The sequence below is a fragment of the Syngnathus acus genome, chromosome 19 (genome assembly GCF_901709675.1).
Source record: "Syngnathus acus chromosome 19, fSynAcu1.2, whole genome shotgun sequence".
Taxonomy (NCBI): Eukaryota; Metazoa; Chordata; class Actinopteri; order Syngnathiformes; family Syngnathidae; genus Syngnathus; species Syngnathus acus.
Window position 1 is genome coordinate 3,169,439 of NC_051103.1, and position 18,118 is coordinate 3,187,556.

General features: G+C 43.0%; 3 protein-coding genes across 9 annotated transcripts; 2 read left to right on the forward strand and 1 right to left on the reverse strand.

Moving 5' to 3' along the window:
* Positions 1 to 370: 370 nt before the first annotated feature.
* On the forward strand, positions 371 to 4,342 carry rangap1b (Ran GTPase activating protein 1b). 2 transcript variants are annotated; one of them, XM_037277681.1, is made up of 16 exons: positions 371 to 483; positions 789 to 905; positions 970 to 1,097; positions 1,201 to 1,260; positions 1,352 to 1,531; positions 1,616 to 1,750; positions 1,859 to 2,017; positions 2,086 to 2,199; positions 2,276 to 2,375; positions 2,473 to 2,557; positions 2,621 to 2,795; positions 2,938 to 3,021; positions 3,078 to 3,180; positions 3,244 to 3,332; positions 3,409 to 3,530; positions 3,602 to 4,342. In XM_037277681.1, the coding sequence occupies exons 2-16, from the start codon at positions 794 to 796 to the stop codon at positions 3,678 to 3,680; spliced, it is 1,725 nt and encodes a 574-aa protein (XP_037133576.1). In that variant the 5' UTR covers positions 371 to 483; positions 789 to 793; the 3' UTR covers positions 3,681 to 4,342. The 2 variants fall into 2 exon arrangements, with proteins under 2 accessions (XP_037133576.1, XP_037133577.1); XM_037277682.1 differs by having other exon boundaries at positions 416 to 434.
* Positions 4,343 to 4,459: 117 nt separating this feature from the next.
* On the forward strand, positions 4,460 to 10,264 carry chadlb (chondroadherin-like b). Of its 2 annotated transcripts, XM_037277679.1 has the most exons (13): positions 4,460 to 4,610; positions 4,672 to 4,699; positions 4,830 to 4,945; positions 6,292 to 6,468; positions 6,564 to 6,758; positions 6,997 to 7,152; positions 7,234 to 7,379; positions 7,672 to 7,953; positions 8,026 to 8,245; positions 8,399 to 8,672; positions 8,829 to 9,241; positions 9,454 to 9,620; positions 9,728 to 10,264. In XM_037277679.1, the coding sequence occupies exons 4-13, from the start codon at positions 6,292 to 6,294 to the stop codon at positions 10,020 to 10,022; spliced, it is 2,325 nt and encodes a 774-aa protein (XP_037133574.1). In that variant the 5' UTR covers positions 4,460 to 4,610; positions 4,672 to 4,699; positions 4,830 to 4,945; the 3' UTR covers positions 10,023 to 10,264. The 2 variants fall into 2 exon arrangements, with proteins under 2 accessions (XP_037133574.1, XP_037133575.1); XM_037277680.1 differs by lacking the exon at positions 4,672 to 4,699.
* Positions 10,265 to 10,266: 2 nt separating this feature from the next.
* On the reverse strand, positions 10,267 to 18,107 carry l3mbtl2 (L3MBTL histone methyl-lysine binding protein 2). Of its 5 annotated transcripts, XM_037277676.1 has the most exons (19): positions 18,039 to 18,101; positions 17,439 to 17,490; positions 16,704 to 17,126; positions 16,507 to 16,624; positions 16,298 to 16,431; positions 16,076 to 16,145; positions 13,702 to 13,781; positions 13,335 to 13,452; positions 13,100 to 13,234; positions 12,893 to 12,978; positions 12,525 to 12,777; positions 12,379 to 12,440; positions 12,155 to 12,259; positions 11,912 to 12,056; positions 11,528 to 11,610; positions 11,204 to 11,438; positions 11,036 to 11,095; positions 10,785 to 10,964; positions 10,267 to 10,711 (listed from the first exon to the last, which is right to left on the reverse strand). In XM_037277676.1, exons 3-19 carry the CDS (start codon positions 17,115 to 17,117, stop codon positions 10,641 to 10,643), a joined length of 2,349 nt encoding a protein of 782 aa, XP_037133571.1. In that variant the 5' UTR covers positions 17,118 to 17,126; positions 17,439 to 17,490; positions 18,039 to 18,101; the 3' UTR covers positions 10,267 to 10,640. The 5 variants fall into 5 exon arrangements, with proteins under 5 accessions (XP_037133571.1, XP_037133572.1, XP_037133570.1 ...); XM_037277677.1 differs by lacking the exon at positions 17,439 to 17,490 and having other exon boundaries at positions 18,039 to 18,107; XM_037277675.1 differs by having other exon boundaries at positions 12,379 to 12,443; positions 12,528 to 12,777; positions 17,439 to 18,063.
* Positions 18,108 to 18,118: the final 11 nt, after the last annotated feature.

The window sequence follows — 18,118 nt, forward strand, 5'->3', positions numbered from 1 at the left end:
AGTTTCAATCCAAAGCGGCCACTAGAGGGCAGCAAAGCCACGTCTTTTCATACGTTTAGGGTTCATTGGATAATTGAGTAATTCCCTATTCTGTTCTCATTCAGGCACTGAGGAGTAATTAACTAGTTAGTAGTAATGAACTACATATTTCAGTCATCATTTATCGTTAAAAAAACCTATTCATAAAAGCACAATTTTTGCCACCCGAAACGGTGTGACGTCATGCTTAAACGTCATATGTAGCACACATAACAACAAGCTTTATACATTAAATACAATGTTATATGTTATGTTACTTGCCAACGTGGTGAAATTAAACGTTTAAAATAACTTAATTGTGTTTTCCCACAAGTGTGACGTAGAACGACCAAAAAGAAAACCCGGAAGTCGTGGCGTCACATTGAGCAACCGGCGGGCTTCGTTCGCATTCACCGGTCGGCGTGCCTTCTTTCGCCATCATTTCCGAGGAATTCGCTGTCGGCTGTAAGCGCCTTCTATTTTCCGATTGTGATGTGTGGCTGTTCATAACACCTAAAAATTATTCGGCGAAGACTGAACGAAATACTTTTGAGAGTTTGTCGGGTTGTTCATAAGTCCAGAGTAGCACCTGCTAGCTTCTCTTGAGCTAACCATCCGAGCATCTTTGTTACTATTTTTGTATTGAACGTCACTTAAACGTTCGAGAACGTTAGTTATTCAATTGAACGTCAAATTGGCGGATTTGTATGTTCAGGTTTTTCAATACTTACCAACAATGACCACACGCTTGTTTATGGATTTCTCCCTAGACATCATGGCTGCAGATGATATTGCCCAGCTGGTTAATGTTCTTTCCAAGACCCATTTAGGAGATGGAGAGCTAAGTTATAAAGGCCAGGGACTTAAACTGGACAATGCACAATCAGGTTTGGTTGATATCAATTGAATGGTGCCTGTTGTATTATTTCTTGACACTATTTGTGCCTACAGTGGAAGAGCTGGTTCAGGAGATCGAACAGAGCCAGGATTTGAAAGTTTTGCGCTTGGAGGGAAACACTTTGGGTGTAGATGCAGCCAGAGCCATTTCCAAGGCACTGGAGAGAAAAGATCAGCTCCAGGTACATATTATCCAGACACTATGTATTCCAGGAACATGTCAACACATTATAATATTGTTGAAAAGATCACTAATTCAGTAATGTATTTTTTTTTTTTCTAAAGCGATGTTACTGGAGTGACATTTTTACTGGAAGACTACGCTCTGAAATCCCATTGGCCCTGGTGAGAATCCACCTAATTCATGACATTATCTGGAATATTCCCGACACTATCATCAAGTACTTTTCCAAAATTCCTTTGTATGTTTTCACAGAAATCACTGAGCAGCGGATTAATGATCGCCGGAACCCGTTTGACGGTGTTGGACTTGAGTGACAATGCTTTTGGACCAGATGGCGTGAAGGGGATCGATCAGTTGCTCAGAAGCGCTGCCTGTCACACCTTGAGGGAGCTGAGGCTCAACAATTGCGGAATGGGAATCGGAGGAGGAAAGGTGAGCTCAGAGAAAATGAGAATTCACGACAAGGAAGTTTTACACTGCGGAAGTGAGAATGTAAATGCTCTGTGGTCTCTGCAGATCCTGGCTGAAGCACTGATGGAGTGCCACAGGCAGTCAACACTCGCGGGAACTCCACTCAGACTCAGAGTCTTTGTCGCTGGGAGGAACCGCTTGGAAAATGAAGGAGCGAGCGCTTTGGCCAAGGCCTTTCAAGTAAAAATATCTTCATGAAAAACAATTTTGATTCATTTTTGGATATCATCATCATGTACACTCATTCACTTATCATTTTTATTCATTCTTTTCTATGTGACACTTCAGATGATGGGCAGCCTAGAGGAGGTCCACATGCCACAGAACGGCATCAACCACGCGGGCGTGACAGCTTTAGCTGCAGCCATGCGACTTAACCCAGATCTGCGTGTGCTCAATCTTAACGACAATACCTTCACAAAGAGGGGAACGCTGGCTATGGCTCAGGTAAGGGCTCAACACATTCAAAATGCAAAAACATGCTGCTTTTTTTTTACTCCTGTTGGCCCCCACAGGCTTTGGGGCACCTGAGAAACATCCAAGTGATCAACTTTGGTGACTGCTTGGTCCGTTGTGAAGGCGCCATCGCCCTGGCGGCGGTCCTCAAAGAAGGGTTGCCAGTTCTCAAGGTCAGTCCAGCAAACTCAGGGGCTCTTGTCTTTTTTTTCTCTGCAGTATTTTGTCTTTAATGTTTCCTGCCTACAGGAGCTGAATCTGTCATTTGGCGAAATCTCAGAGGGGGCGGCCCTCGTGGTGGCTCAGGCTCTCATGGACAAGACGCACATGGAGAAAGTGGATCTGAACGGTAGACGCACGAACCCGCTTAAACAAGACAGAGGAGGTTGTTTTCTGTTTTACTGTCTATGGCAAGTACTTCCTGTCTATGTTCTTCCACATGCCAGGCAACTGCTTGGGGGAGGAGGGCTGTGAGGCTCTAAGAGAAACCATGGAGAGCCAGGATAAAGGAGACATGCTGGCTTCACTCAGGTAAAACTGTGGAGGAATTGCAGTTTGCTCAGACTGAGAGATTCTGATTGTTGCTCTTTGTAGCGATGATGAGGGAGAACCTGGTGAAGAGGATGATGATGATGAAGGACATGATGATGATGAGGAGGAGGAGGACGGCGATGGAAGCAATGGATGTAATGGTTGTGACGAAGAGGACTTTGTTGAAGAAAATGGCACAGAAACAAATGAAGAGAGTCCTTCTAAATCTCAGTGTCCTGTAAGATGCTATTTTTGTCGAACAATTTAGAAACCTTAGTTGTTCACTTGAGTGGGTCATGCATTGCAGTTCACTATGATGTACCTAATATTGTGGCAGGTCTGTGCATATCATAAAGAGCAGCTATTTTTTGATGTCTTAGGAAGAGGTCGTCTCTTTTCTCGACTGCCCGTCTGCTGAGAAGCTTCTCGAGCTGGGAGAAATGAGGACACATCTGCTACTGGAGGTAAGAAAGGTGGGGGCATAATTTTGTGTGCACTTGACAATGTTCCTTCTCATCAGGTGAATATTTTGGATCCACGCAAGCCCGTTGAAGTCCTTCTCAAAGTGGCTTCTTTGTACAGTGAGGAAGGAATGGTGAAGACTACAGTGCTGGAAACATTTGGTAAGATTTTGGCACCGCTTGTCCTTCTAAAAGATGTGTTAAAAATGTGTTTTCATCTCACAGACATGCTGTTGAGGAAGCTTCTCTGCGGTTCAGCTCTACAGGCGTATACCGCCCTCTCCACCCTGCTGGTCTTTATAGGAGTCCTCAAGGTACCATTGCAGTGTCAGAGTGCTATGTCGAAGAGAGAGGAAGGAATACATTTTTGTTTCTCTTCGTCTGTTTCAGGGAGAAGAGAAGAGGAAAAAGGTGCCTCTAGCCCCAGGCTTGTTGTTGTGTTTGGAGCATGCGGTCCAGCAGGACTACTTGACCAAGCACCACATCTCCCTGCTTCACACCATCCTGTCTAAGTAGGAACGACACATTCACAATGTCGCCACGACGGAGCGGTTGTTTATACACTGTGCTTATTCCTCGACAGGAACCCCGAGGCTCTCAAGTCATGCAACGGAAGCATGGACAGGTTTAGGTCCGCGCTTGAGAAGAGGTGTCTTGACTAAACCTGATTAACCAACAGCAGGTTACGCACGAATACACTGGGATGTACCGGGATAGATTTTCTCTAAAATAGAGGCTTTTTCAACCACTGATTTCCAACCATATTATATTTTTTTAAATGGCTGTCTGGCATCTTCTAACTTTGATATTTTTGTTCATGATAGGAATTTATATTTTTATAGGAAATACACAGTTTACAGTAAGTTTAAGAATGTTTACAGTAAACCAGCAGCTTTTTTTGTTTTGAAAGCATGCACTTTCTTTTTTCAAACACTGTTTCAAAAAGGGATTCATTCATTCAGGAACTCTCGCTACTCTTAATATGGCCAAACCTTGCTTATTATCTGACCATTTGAGTCATATGTGTTGCAACAAGAATTGTCCACTCCAAAACAAATGTTCCTCACTACGGTTGGTCGTTACTGTTTTTATAAACAAACAATAACTTTACAATACAATTATATACAATTGTTTAATGTTAAAGGAAAGGGCTGTGATGCCATGATCCTTTTTATTATCCATCAGTCTTAATTAAAAAATGTGTTACTCTATTGGGGTCACATGCATGTACAATTCCGTAATTGCCTCAAGTTCTTAAAAATATAAGTGAGCATTTAAAGGAAAAGGGAGTGTTCTGTAATTGTCTCGACTTGTACTAAAACCTCAAAAATAAAGTTAATCGTACAGGCCTGACTTTTTGTTTTAAACAAATGTTTTGCTATGACAATGGCTGTGTCTTAATTCGTATTTGGACACACGGTGAGTCGCGCCACAGATGACGTCATGCGTCCGAAAATCACAGGTTGTGAATTTGGACGCAGCCAGCGACTCGTCTACGCGTCAATCAACCTCAAGACTGAATGCTTATAGAATCAAAATGTGTTTAATTAACAGCAGAGATGAAAATGCCAACATTAATACACAAGGTTTCGGTGAGTGAAAATTACTTTATGGTACCAAACTCATTTGTTCGAATGTAATTGTCCTTTTCAGTAATGAGGAAAAAGGCGCGGAAGTGCAGGTGCGAAGCATAATTACATCATCGAACTGTGTAAACACTGTTACTACTAATTAACACTGAAAATGTTAAAATTTCACTTCAGGAGTTAAAATAAACTAACTAATAGTGTTGGTTGTGTGTATTATGTCAGTGTAAGTGACTGTATTTGCGAATGGAGGGGATAAACCTTTTTTTCTGAGGAGGGGAGGGGGCAGCAGCCCATGTTAGACAGCCGGCAGAACTCACCAGCAACTGGACGGAACCAAGGTGAGCTCACTTTACTATACTATTGGAAATATATATTAAATACCGAACTAGTTAAAGTTAAGAGCCATTGCATGTGGGATATCTACGTCAATTAAAGTGGGTTGTACCGACATAAGGCGTTTCGAGGTTCCGAACGGTGCGCAGTAAACTACACAGCGGCGACACATGACCGCACAATCAGTACTTTGTTTTTGATAATTATAGCCTAAACGTGTTTTAAATACTATTTTACTGTATTAGTACTACGTTAAATTAGTGCAGGTGCGTCATCTTGCTTTCATCGCCATATTATTGATTTGATGATATGACGACACTAAACTGTTTGACGGACTTCTGTGACACTTTCTAGAAAAATTGGGGCAGTAGTAAAGTTGGAATTAATTCAATTTCAGGACGAATAAAGGAGCCCAATGATAAACCTACAAATAGTATAAATAATAGTACTCAATTACGAATGATCGGTGGCCATTAAAAAGTCATGCACTGTAAATGTGTTTAACTCAGTGTATTTCTTTAGTTGGCTATAACCTCTGAGTTATGTTTACGGGAGTGTGTATGTCACTTAGGACTCTGCGTAGTTGGTAGCCTAGAGTTGATGAACATCTTGCTCACACACACACCTTCAGTGGAAAAGACATTTTGGCACCGGCCACTCAGGAGAGACACAGGGCGTCTTTGTGTACATCAGGCAATCCTGCATGCGTGCTCCTCTGCGGTCAGCACTGTTGATCTCAAGGGGGGATGCATACACGTCGTCCTGGTGGAGGAAATTTCTCCCGTCTCTAATTTCTTGGGCCTCTCTCTTACATGCTTCTGAAATGATGTGAGGATATTGAAAAGTCAAATTTGCTGTAACAGCATTGAATAGAACCATTCAGTTCCAACAAGCATATTAGCTTCAATCATTTATGGACACTGTAATAAAAGCTTCCTCAAGTGGGACCATCTAGAGATCTCGTATGTGGTTATACATAGAGACCGACAACCTATCACTGAGTGAGAATCCAACACACACCTTACACCAAAGTCAGACAAATAAACGTTACGCCATCAGCGACCCCGTCGGAGACTCCAAATTTCATAACATGGAGCTTTCCAAGTCCATTGTTGCGGATCTAGACGGTTGATCCAACATGGGAATGTGGTTTTAAGGCATTCCAGTGAGCACTGGGGCTGGCTCATTTTGCCAAAGTGGAACTAAGCCCCCCCTGAGAAGCCCCCACCCCTTTCATATTAAAGCTAATGGAATGGCAGCAACACCGATTATACTCGATCATCCAACCAATATTGTTGTACAAAGAATTATGTATTTCCTACTAATGCATTTTGTGTGCTTGACGTTTCAGATGTACTCCCCGCTCTCTCCTGACAAAGTGTGGGTCCCACTGCTCAGCTTCACGCTCCTCTTCCTCTTCGTGGCGCAAGCTGCAAAATGCCCAGAGCAGTGCGTATGCGACCAGATCCAGCTCGCCGTCACCTGTGTCAACAAGAACTTGACTGAGATTCCGCCCACTGTGGACGAGGTACTAATAGTGACCAGGAACTGCTGAATTGAGTTGAAGAGCTTCATTTAGACATCTTGACTCATGTCAGTCTTCTTGATTTCCTCTCTGTGCAGATTACAGTGAAATTTGACCTTCGAGGGAACGACATCCAAGAACTCCCCACCGGAGCGTTCCGAAAAACCCCGTATCTCACTCACCTGTCTTTGCAACGCTGCAACATCCGTAGGGTGAAGGAGGGCGCGTTCAGAGGCCTCGGCCGCCTAGTCTTCCTCAACCTGGCAAGCAACCACATTGACATCTTGTACCAGGTGGTTTTACACAATGATTTATGACATGTTGGCTTTGTATGCAAAATGATCACTTTGCAGCAGGGGTTTCCATTTTTTTTTTTTTTTGTTAGAGGACTGTCACGATTCAACCACAGTTTCTTAAACCCGCTAAAACCAATCCATGCAGTCTTTCCTTCTTTTCTAAGAAGAAACTATACAAAGTCCAATTTGAATAATATTTTTTTTTATTAATTTTTATTTGCCGTGTGACGTACAGGAGTCTTTCGACGGTCTGTCCTCATTGAAGCAGCTCATGATAGACCGGAACCGCGTTGAGGAGATCCAGCCCGGAGCCTTCTCCCAGCTCGGCTTCCTCAACCTGCTCTCGCTTACGCACAACCATCTTGTCTACATCCCTAACATGGCCTTCCAGGTAAACATAAGGCAGCCTCACACTCTGCCATGGGTGAATTCTGCAAAAAGAGATTTTATATGTAGTACCTTCTCCCAACAGGGCTTACTGAACATCAAGTGGCTTCGCCTCAGTCACAACTCCCTGAACTACTTGGACATTGAAGCCTTCGCCGGCTTGTTCACTCTCAACCGGCTCAGCCTGGACCATAACGAGCTGCAGTTTTTCCCAACAGAGACCATGACCAGGTGGGTTGACAACATTAGCGCTGACATCAGTCGTTAATTAAAATAGAAAGATAAATGAAAAAATAATGTTCTTCCAATATATTGGGGCCCTGTGTAACACAATTATGTATTATTATTATTTTTTAAAAATTGGGACTTTCCTGTTAGGCTTCGGCGTCATTTTACGACATCACAGAAAGCCCCCCAATATATGCTGAGATTCCATAAATACCTGCGGATAGGTTTCTCAACAACAATAATAAAAAAAAACACAAACTTGAATTTATAAATCAACAGAAGCCTTTTTGTACAGATTGCCAGAAGTGACCCGCCTGGATTTGAGCTACAATCCCATGACGTACCTGGGTGAAGAGTCTGTGTCAATGGCCAAGCTGAGCCACCTCTTCCTGGATCACATGTCCCTGCAGGATCTGGCCAACACGGCCATATCCAAGTCTCCCAATCTCATCCACTTGGATCTCAGCCATAACCAGCTGCGTGTCATGCAACCCTTCTCGGACGGCACCCCTAAGCTGGCCCGACTCCACTTGGCCGGAAACCCCATTTACTGTAACTGCTACATGCGTCCGCTCAGGTACCAGCAAGCCTCGCTCAGCACACAAATCTCAGTGGACTCCATTCGACTTGTCTTTTCACTGTGTTACAGGGAGTGGGCCATCCGTAGTAAGGTGAAGCTGATAGGAACATGTGCAGGACCGTTACACCTCTCCGGAGAAATCCTCGAAGCGGTCCATCCTCCGGAGCTGCGCTGTCAAAGCCAGGAGGCCATGCTGAAGGCCGAGTTTGAGGAAGCTAGTAGAAGAGCGCCGCCACCCACTGAGGCGCCGGAGAACAAAGCCAAGTGTCCCACTAACTGCGCCTGTGAGGTGAGTGTAGATGGCAGTTGTTTTAAAAGTGGTGGACTTTGCTGCTTAGTTCATTTTCCACAATAATATATTGTAAAGATTTTTTTTTTTAGTTGACTTCCCTTTCGAGGTTAGCGAATGAGTTCAACTTCCCCATCTCCTCCATAATATCAGGCTGAGGCATACCATTCCTCCTGCGAGAACCGCGGTCACTCCAAAATTCCTCGGGGTTTCTCTCCGGACACACGCCTCCTCGACCTGCGCGGCAACAACTTCCACTACGTCCGGAGCAACAGCTTCCCCGCCGTCTCTCAGGTGGTGTCGCTGCACCTGCAGCGCTGCAAAATTGTAGAGGTGGAGGACGGAGCTTTCAATGGCATGAAGGGCCTCATCTACTTGTACCTCTCAGAGAATCTCATCTCATCCCTCAGGCCTGAAGCATTTAAAGGTATTGAAACTATGCAAATATAAAAAAGGGAAAATGTTGACTACTTTGTGCTCCTGCCACGTTACATGGTGCTTGTCTGCATTGTTCATTTCCTTATGAGAAGACACATGTTGCACTTTCCCCCTGTTTCTTCATTGGGTGTACTGTAATCCACAGGACTCCCTCAGCTGACTTACCTTCACCTAGAGAAGAACAACTTCACCATTTTCCCAAAAGCGGCCTTTAAACTGCTTCCGGGACTGCTTGCGCTTCATTTGGAGAACAACTCTATTTCCAAACTTGAGGCGAATGCCCTGGATGGCGCTAAGAACCTCAGAGCCCTCTACCTCACCGGAAACGCTGTTGACCACGTATCACCCAAGGCTTTGGAGCACGTGGCCGACCTTGATACGCTACACCTGGCAGGGAACAAGCTGAAAGAAGTGCCCACTGAAGCCTTGAGCAAGCTGGGGAACATGAAGGACCTGAGGTTGTCAGGGAACGCCATTCGGTGGGTTGGCCCAAATGCTTTTCAGCCTTTGGGAAAATCACTGAAGGAGCTTTATTTGGATAATATGGCATTGGAGAAGGTAGGTGGACCTTGCTGGTTGCTACAGTTATGTCCAGAATAATTGTGTTAAAAAACAACAATAAAAAAAATGCTGCAGTTCTCAAAAATAATATCAAACTCAACAGTTCTGCAATTCATAGTAATGGAAAATGCTCATTTTCATCAATTATTTACTCCACTATGACTTCATGTGTGGCTATGAACATGACTAGCCTTGTTTATTTATTGCAGATGTCTCAAAGCTCACTGGCAGGCTTGGGTCCAGGTTTGAGGAGTCTCTTCCTGGAGGGGAACCATCTGGAAGAGGTGCCGGACCTCCGTCAGTTCACCTCCTTGGAGGTCATCAACCTGGCGGACAACCCTTTGATGTGTGACTGCCCTCTGCTGCCACTACGCCTGTATGTCAATGAATAACTTATTCATTGTTTGGGGCTAGCAAAGTTTATTATTAATTACTCATAAATGTGTGGTTAATGTGTGGTTATCTTTGACACCCTTTGTCTAGCTGGATTGAGAAAGTCAACCTAAAGGTGCGAGCCACCTGTGCCAACCCGCCTGAGCTGAGGGGCCGCAGAGTCAAAGACGTCCATGTTTTCAAGGCATGTCCAGGAGGCGATTCACTCCCTTCTGTTCCCAGTGTTGCCACAAAGCGTAGCAAGACGCCCAAGGCCACCAAACCGAAGCCGATGCACCTCAGCAGCAGAGTTAAGCAGGGTAAGATGCACAAAAGCAAATCCAATCTTCGCAAGACTCCAAAGACAAAAGGGACCAAGAAAACAAAGAGACTGAGCATGGCGTAAACCTTAACCAAAGCTACTTTAGTTTCATGTTTGCAGTATGATGTGCTCGGATGAAAATAGGTGTTCAATCTTCATAGCGCCATTAGATGGACATTCTCAGTGAAGGTAATGCTTTTTTAAAATTTTGACCATTTGAAGTCATCTAAACACAACTGACAATTGCACTGTTGCTGGCAAGCACTTCAATTGATTTGCAAGTAGAAATAGTCAAGTGTGAAATAAAAGAAAAGAAAACAAGTAAATCTTTTATCTGCTTATTTTGGAAAATGAGTCTCAGAGGGAACGGATATTTACTCTCACTTTGCTGAAAGCAGCGATGAATCAAGCTTGAATTGCACCCTGTGCAAGACAATCAGACACAGACAATACAATTGATCTCAAGATTTTTTAAGACATTGAATTATAAACAAATTATACAGTGATGGAAAAACAACAACAGGAAAAACAGGAAAACCTCATTTCAATTTTTTCTTCAAGTCTCTGATTCTATCCCAGTCTCCCGTGTCCACTTCTAGACCTCTGCTGAAAAACAAGGTTTCTTCTGGACACAAAAGAAATAAATAGTCACCACGCATCACTTGATGTTCTGCAGTCTCTTTGCCGAGGTTTCCTGAAGTGTTATGTTTGAGCTGGACTGGCGATTAGAGTCTCCATTTCCACCTCCTCCACCTTCACCTCCACTGCAGCAACTAAAGATTTGTAACAAAGTCAGATGGTGGCCATAAATATGATAGAAAAAAAATCCAGTTTCTAATCACTTACTTTCTTGCTCCTCTGGTTCTCTTTTGGGTTGAACAAGGAGCATGTTTGGAGGAGAAGTCATTTTCTTCTTGAATGGAGGTTGAGCAGAAGCGTTGCTTAAAGGTGATTGTTGATAGTCATCACCGTCGTCCTCCTTAATTTTATGAAGAAGGTGGGAGCGCTTCTTTGCATTCTTCCTCTCTAAAGTAACAGAAGAATTGGTATGACAACATGTATGAACAAAGCGTGTGATGGCAAGAGGGAGAACTTACTTTTTCCCCTAAAGAAGGGTACCTTTGTCTTCTTGACCTGTACCACGTGGTTTTCAACTGCTGGGGACACAGAAAGCACCATGTACGTACAATTTAATTCTCTTTGTATGCACCTAAAAGAAAAACCCTCACCACTATGAAATTTTTTTTTTTAATATAAGCATTTACCGAGTCCAGGGGGTGGCTGAAGCTGGTAGCCGGTGAGCTCACACCAGCCAATGGGATAGATGTCGGGGGACTCGTGGTCGACCCACTGGTCAAAGTCATCATCCCAGCCGTCAAAGTGGATGAGGAGCAAGCGTCCCACGCAACGCTTCACAGTGGCCACGCACACCAGTCGTGGTTCCATCAGGTCCACCGCTTCCAGTTTCACATTAGGGGAGAAGCCGTGACCTGGATAGTCCTACCCAGGTGCGCAAGTACATTCCGTTGTCATGAATTCAAATTGAAAGAAATGACGCATTCATCTATTAAAAGTTGATCTTTCTTTACAGTGTTGAACAGATGTGGAGGTGCAGCTTTTGAATTGGTTTGCTCCAGGTAATCTTCCCAGTTGAAGGTCTTGGGATCGAAACCTGTCAGATTAACACTCCAGATTAGTATATTGAAATGACCATTAAAAGACTTTCTAAATTCAAGCACTTCATTTTTACACTTTATCTCAAAACTTAAAAATCACTATATTTAATATTTTTTAATGTATGGATTTGGTAGAAACAAATATTCGATTAATGCATCACTGCTTGAATGACATGACATGAAATGTTCTTCCATATTAAAATCATAGATAGATCTGCTATTATAGAAAGATTCTGAAACAAGATCCTGGATTTTTCCAGTGATGAGCAAACATACCACACACAATATTCCAATTACCTCGTGGCACAGTGAGTGGGATGTTATTCTTTTTGCAGAAGCCTTTGGGAAGGATTGCGTGAGAGGAAGCGTGGTAACAGAACCGGTCGGAAAGGAGCAATGACCCACTGTCAAAGCCGACCATCAGATAACCGTCTGACAGCACCTGTGAAAAGAAAGGTGTGTACATCGAGGATAGAATACACATCTGCCGTATTGTTTGAGCGTAATTTTCATTTTTTAAGTAGGTAGGACATTTTCCACCTTGTGTATAGTTGCCACGCAGATGCTGCCCAGGTTTAGAGGGTCAATAGCTTCTAGCTTCATTTCCTCCTCAAAGAAACATCCGTCCATGTAGACATATCTGGGCTGGTGATGACATATGAATGACTTAAGCGGTCCATCAATTCCATTTCCAAAAATCAGCAACAACATGAATGATTTTTATTGCATAACACATTGCAGTCCATGTAGCTTTATCACTTTACCTTTTTAAAGAAGTTGTATGTACTGTCACAGTTACCCTTCAAACCAGCACCAGGTGATTTCACGCCTGTGACAAAAAAAGAAGGATTAAGTACCCCTCCCTAAAATTCAGAACAGAAAACAGAACAACTGATTAAAACAGGTGACTTACCGGGTGCTTTGATGTCGTGACCCACTTGTTTGGACCAACCAATCGGATGCAGGAGAGGACTAGCCAGATGGCACCAGAAATCCGTCACAATGTTGTCAGGGGAGTCGCTCTGGTCCGTGTATAACAGCCGTAGGCGCCCACCAGTAATGGATGCGATGACGGCCTTGCGGGTCCGGCTGATGTATTTGGGGTCAACCACCTCCACGCGCATGCCCACTTTGAAAGCTTGCTGCTTTAGGCTCTCGTTCAGCTAAAAGTAAGGTGACGCACATTGCGCAATCGAGTCCCACATCATACTTTGTTTACATGCTAAATTATGGATGCTTAATTCTAATTATACTAAAGTGTTTTTTTACTAGTTTTACCTTGAGGTAGAACTCAACAGGCAAAGTGTGGGACCCCACCAACTTTTTCATCAGATATTCTTTCCAGTCAAGGATGTTGGTGACATCTACAACACACACATCATCAAAGATGCTGCCTTTTCAAGAAATCTATTTACTTGTTATTTTTAAGTTTGAGGTTCTACTATATATTTGGAAGTTTCACACTTCCCAATTGTGCCTGCTCACCTTGTGGCGGCACCAGGAGCTTGCCAGTCATGGCGCACCACCCGATGGGGTGCAGCTCGCCCGAAACGAGGCTGCCCCAGAAATCACGGCTGCTGTCATGCTCAAAGCCCTCGTATCGCAACAAGGCTTTGTATCCTAGCAGGAGCAGACCGTTTTTTTAGACAGTTTTAGTGTACTATTATGCAATCTTAAGGAAGATTAGAAATTTACAGCACTGATGGGAACATATACGCACCTGCAATTTGTATGACAGTAGCGATCCAGTAAACTTTAGTCGACAGCACTGCGTTGCTGTTCAAGACTTCTACTTTCATCCCCACATTGATGTCGTCCCATTGGGCACACATGGGAGCCTGTGGAAGCCAGAAATCTTTAATTAAGTACTAATCCAATTCAAAAGCTGAAACCTTTTTCTCGATATTTGCACCTAATGTAAACTTCAAGCTTAAAATACAGACCCTTCCGCAATAGGTGCAAATCCATAATAGTGAGACTTTAAACACATTTCAACTTATTAAATGCCACATTTACAATTTGTTTAAAAAGAATTAGAAAACCCAAAAATTGCAAGCACTGTAGCACAAAGTATTTGACACACTCACATGTCTGAAGGAAGAGAGAGATGCCCCCAAGGACGTTTCCTTCTCCAAGTAGTCACCCCAATTAAAAACTGTAACAGGTGCTAGAGAATAGAAGGTAAATTAAACTTGTACGGGAACAAAAGTAAAATTTTTCAGGCTATAAATCGACCCCCCTGGCCCCAATAAAAAGGTCTAAGAAAACAAGGCTCAAAACAATATTTTTGTGAATTGCTCAAGACATGGCAGCGTTGCTTTGTTTGACTCTGTTGCATGTGTGAAGTTATTGGGCACACGTTATCCGGCAGTCAGCTGAAACAAGTGCCTGGCATCGAACACAGTTGCAATTTGAAGTTGCAGATGCCCAACAGTTTCGGACCTGTTATGTATCCAGCCGTATTTGTTTGAGACCTATCTGAAGTACGTGGCTTGTGCATATCCTGGGCCGGGTTTGTCTTCAGACTCTGAAGATGGCTGTAACCAGCCTCAACCTGCACAAGTTGAGCATGAGCACAACATATTTGAATAATAAATGTTAAATTGCACTCATAGCAAACAGACCTACAAAATTCAGGCCCGTCGACAGGTGCCTTCTGTACATGATCGATTTGCAAAAAAGGTGGAGGGCAAATTATGATTCACAAATTGGCTCAATTCATCATTTACTCACATTTTGCATGCCCACACCAGTTTCATCACCTAAGTCATCTTCAACACGTGTCATCTGTGTATCACCTTTGATCTGCTCATATTCAATAAGCACCAGCTGAAAGAAAGTTTGAACTTTGTTGACTCGTGCATGGAATCTTCGAAATATACTGACAATCAAAATTTCACAGTTCAGCGTAGCAAACTGGGATTAGGTTAACAACTTTGTTCATCAGCTGTGATTTATTAAATTTATGTATACTTCCCCCTTTTTGTTAGAAAGCAGGATTGTCAAACTCATTTTTGTCACGGGCTACATACTAGTTATATTTTCCATCGGTGGGCCGCTATCATATTAAATAAACACTCAAAATTGATCAATAAGTTACGTTTGGAATTAGTTTCAAATATTACATTTATTTTAGCAAGAAACAAAGTCGATATAAGATTTCACCGGCCACCAAAATTTATTTACCGGGCCTCATCTGGCCCCTGAGCCTTTAGTTTGATAGAGGTGTGATAAAGACCAATGTACAATAAAAATGATACGAACGATTTATCAGGAAAGCACAGTACGATTGCACGTGTGTGTTACCAGATTAGAATTTTTACCGGCTTTCTTTGTGCTTTCTCCATGGTCCTCGACGCACTCTTCTTTACACCACGTGTTTTTCTATATCGGCGACTAAGGATTCCCCGTGGAAACAATGTCGGTATAGCAGTTTTCAAAAGTACCCTTGGGTGTTGCACGTAATACCCAGGCGCATTCTTCCGTGCCGGGAGCGGATCAAAACAATCGTCTTCGAAATGTGCGCTGCACAATATCGACGTGGATGAGGGTCTCCATCGAGGCCTTCTCTGGCGGACTTGCTGTGTCCAAATCTTGCGTAAAGCGGCATCTTTGGGGAACCGATATAGGCACACGCCATCCTTCCGTTCGTTCGAGCAAAAGCCGGCAACGCAACGTGACGGCATAATCCAAATACGTAATTCAGGAGAAAAAACTTTTCAGCCAGCAAGTCTACAACCATGTGGCCCGATGACGTACGCCTCCCCCTATATTGATCGTGACATGGGTACGAAAACAAAAACTACAATAATTTCAATGTACAAGAGTTGCAGATATCAGTTGTTGCCGACATTTAAGGACATGTGGAATCAGGATTTATTGGAGCTGTGCACGAATCAGTTAAGAAATTGATGTCATGGCAACTAATGTGTGACATATGTCGTCAGTTTGCCACTATTTTGCCAGAATGTTCTTTTGCATAAATTTATCATAGCACAGATAATTAAAACATTCACTTAGAAGCGACAACACACACTGAGTAAACGTACACATGGTCACAAACACACCTTTTTTCAATAAAAGCATCTGTCACCAGACTTTTCTGGAAGCTTGAGCCTTTTCACAGAGTCTGAAGATGATGATCATTTCCAGCTCTGTAATATCTTCAGCTTGGGACTGTTGGTTGTCTGCAACTTCAAATTCCAACTCTACACTTAATGCTGAGTTAGAAAACATGTTGCACGCCGCCATTCCAGTGCTTGCTTCGATAACGTTTGGGATTAAATGTGGCCCACACATTGAGTCAAACAATACAATGAGTTGCGCAATTCACAAAAATATCGAGTCATCTGCAACTTTTTTTTCTGAACACGGTATTGTATATTCGTGGAGAAAGCATGAAAATAATTAACGGTTTGACCAATCAACAGATGATTATGTGTTTGTGTGTGTAGTCCTCACCATCCAGTACTGCCGAGCGAGCTTTGGTAAATTTGCAAAATATTTTGGCCTTTTTTGCAAGAGGATTTTCCTGCAGAGAAGGACGTAAAGTCCATCAAATGTGATTAAACACCGTACAGTACAGGCTGCATTTTAAGATACCCGACTGAAGGTGGGCATTTAAAAACTTATGAGTGCCGATTGTATAACATTGTTGTTTAGAGAAACACAATAATTTCTTACCTGCAGGCGTGTCCGCATGGCGGACTTCTTGAAGCGAGATGCAAAAGAGCGTGAGCAGGTTAGACTACAGAAACGTTTGCTTTTTGAGTAAAAGCTGCTACTGCACCCACGTATACCACACGTCTCACACGCCACTGTTAAAAAAAAAAAAAAAAGAAGCAAATCTAAATACTTTTTTTTCTTTTTCCATCATTTTATTGTGCACTGACCTGTTTGTGTTACTTTAGACTGCTCGTTTTGTTGTCCTTGTTTTTGCTCATCACTTGGTCCATCTGGATCTTTTGACTGTGATGGTACTATTTCAACAATTCTTGCCGGCGAAGGACTCTGTGAAAAAGATGCTGATTAAGTGACTGAAAATGTTGATGCACTTGTACATTGCTATAGAAAAACAATAACTACTCACTGTAATATTACGCTCTTTTGGTTCTGCATCAGTGCTCCAGTGCTTGACGGTAGCAAGGCATTTATCGCAGCCAGTGCCATAACAGGAAGTGCAGTGCGGACGGACAAACACAGTGGGAACTGCACCGGGTCGCAGTTTCGGAACCCCTAAGGGTGATATGGACTCAAAGTAGTCTTTGCCAAAATGCTCGCTGCAGAGGTGACAGTTGGGCGAGGCCAACCAGTCGCTGCGAGTACGTTGAACTTGCTTCTCCCATTTACGAAATTCCTCGGGGTCTTTGGGGAATGGAAATAGTGTGACATTGTTTTCCGCAGTTTTGCCGCATCCGTACGCCACACAGTGGTAAGGCATTTTCAGTGATGCATCAGGGGTGTCTACGGTTCTTTGGGTTGGCACTTTCCTTTTGCGTGCCATCCGCTCTATCTATTAGCAAAACATTGGAAGACAATGATACATTGTCAAATAAAAGTAAAAGAAAATAACACTGTAAGATGAAGCTACTTGAGATGTACAATTTCTTCAAAAAGATAACAGAAAAATGTTTAATTTGATTCCTTTAAGACATCCAAGCATATTGTATATATCTCAGAATTTGTCTCCATATTTAATGTATATTAATTTTCAAGTTCATACAAGCAGCAGTGGCTTCCATGGGTAAACTCGTGGAGTCAATGTCCCACGTGTTATGGCTAGCAATAGCGTGTTTTCGACTCAGAAAGCAGACCATAAACTTACCTCCTCAGACGTTGCTGGTATTGGATCGGGATTTTCAGACGTTGGCCCATTTCTACCGACAAAGTGCAGAGAGCATATATATGTGTGTTTGGTGACATTTTCTACTGTAAATCCCTGCCGTTTACAAGCTTCTACCCAGCGAATGCATTTCTCTTTGTTCCTCCTCGGCTTTGGAAAAGATATGAAGAAAACTCCCCTCATATGATCCCGGTGAGCATATCGCGAGTCGCTCCGGCAGAAACCAAAGCAGCAGTGTTTTGTTGTTACCATGATAGGTCCGTTAGTTATTTTTGATCAAAAATAGCGAGTTGGTCCTTTTGCGCTCCTATTGTTTACTACCTGTTTGAGTAAATGTCCGACCACGCTGCGGCCGCGGCGCAGTTCGCTGTTCTAAAAATGGAAACTTTGTGGTAATTGTGACAAGCCCGATTGCGCTCATCTAACACGGTTTGCAGCAGACCTACTTCGTCCTCCAAGTTCTGTGAATGAAACGTTACGGTGTTTTACGTCGTTGTAAATTCAATAAAACGATTGTATCAGAACGAAAAATTTCCGAATATTGCAATAATTCGCTGAATGGATATTTTAAGTTGCACTCACAGATCACGTTTTCACACTGACGATACAAGTTGTTTACAGAGGAAACGACGGTCGCTTACATTCTACGTCATCATTAACTC

Coding starts and splice junctions, on each gene's coding strand:
- rangap1b (XM_037277681.1), top strand. CDS start 794: ATGGCTGCAGATGATATTGCCCAGCTGGTTAATGTTCTTTCCAAGACC. Junction 2,200..2,275: donor AAGGGTTGCCAGTTCTCAAG/GTCAGTCCAGCA, acceptor TCCTGCCTACAG/GAGCTGAATCTGTCATTTGG. Junction 3,531..3,601: donor CTTCACACCATCCTGTCTAA/GTAGGAACGACA, acceptor ATTCCTCGACAG/GAACCCCGAGGCTCTCAAGT.
- chadlb (XM_037277679.1), top strand. CDS start 6,292: ATGTACTCCCCGCTCTCTCCTGACAAAGTGTGGGTCCCACTGCTCAGC. Junction 7,153..7,233: donor TCCCTAACATGGCCTTCCAG/GTAAACATAAGG, acceptor TTCTCCCAACAG/GGCTTACTGAACATCAAGTG. Junction 7,954..8,025: donor TGCTACATGCGTCCGCTCAG/GTACCAGCAAGC, acceptor ACTGTGTTACAG/GGAGTGGGCCATCCGTAGTA.
- l3mbtl2 (XM_037277675.1), bottom strand. CDS start 17,708: ATGGTAACAACAAAACACTGCTGCTTTGGTTTCTGCCGGAGCGACTCG. Junction 12,778..12,892: donor CTGTTGAGTTCTACCTCAAG/GTAAAACTAGTA, acceptor CCTTACTTTTAG/CTGAACGAGAGCCTAAAGCA. Junction 11,611..11,911: donor CCCACTCACTGTGCCACGAG/GTAATTGGAATA, acceptor TTAATCTGACAG/GTTTCGATCCCAAGACCTTC.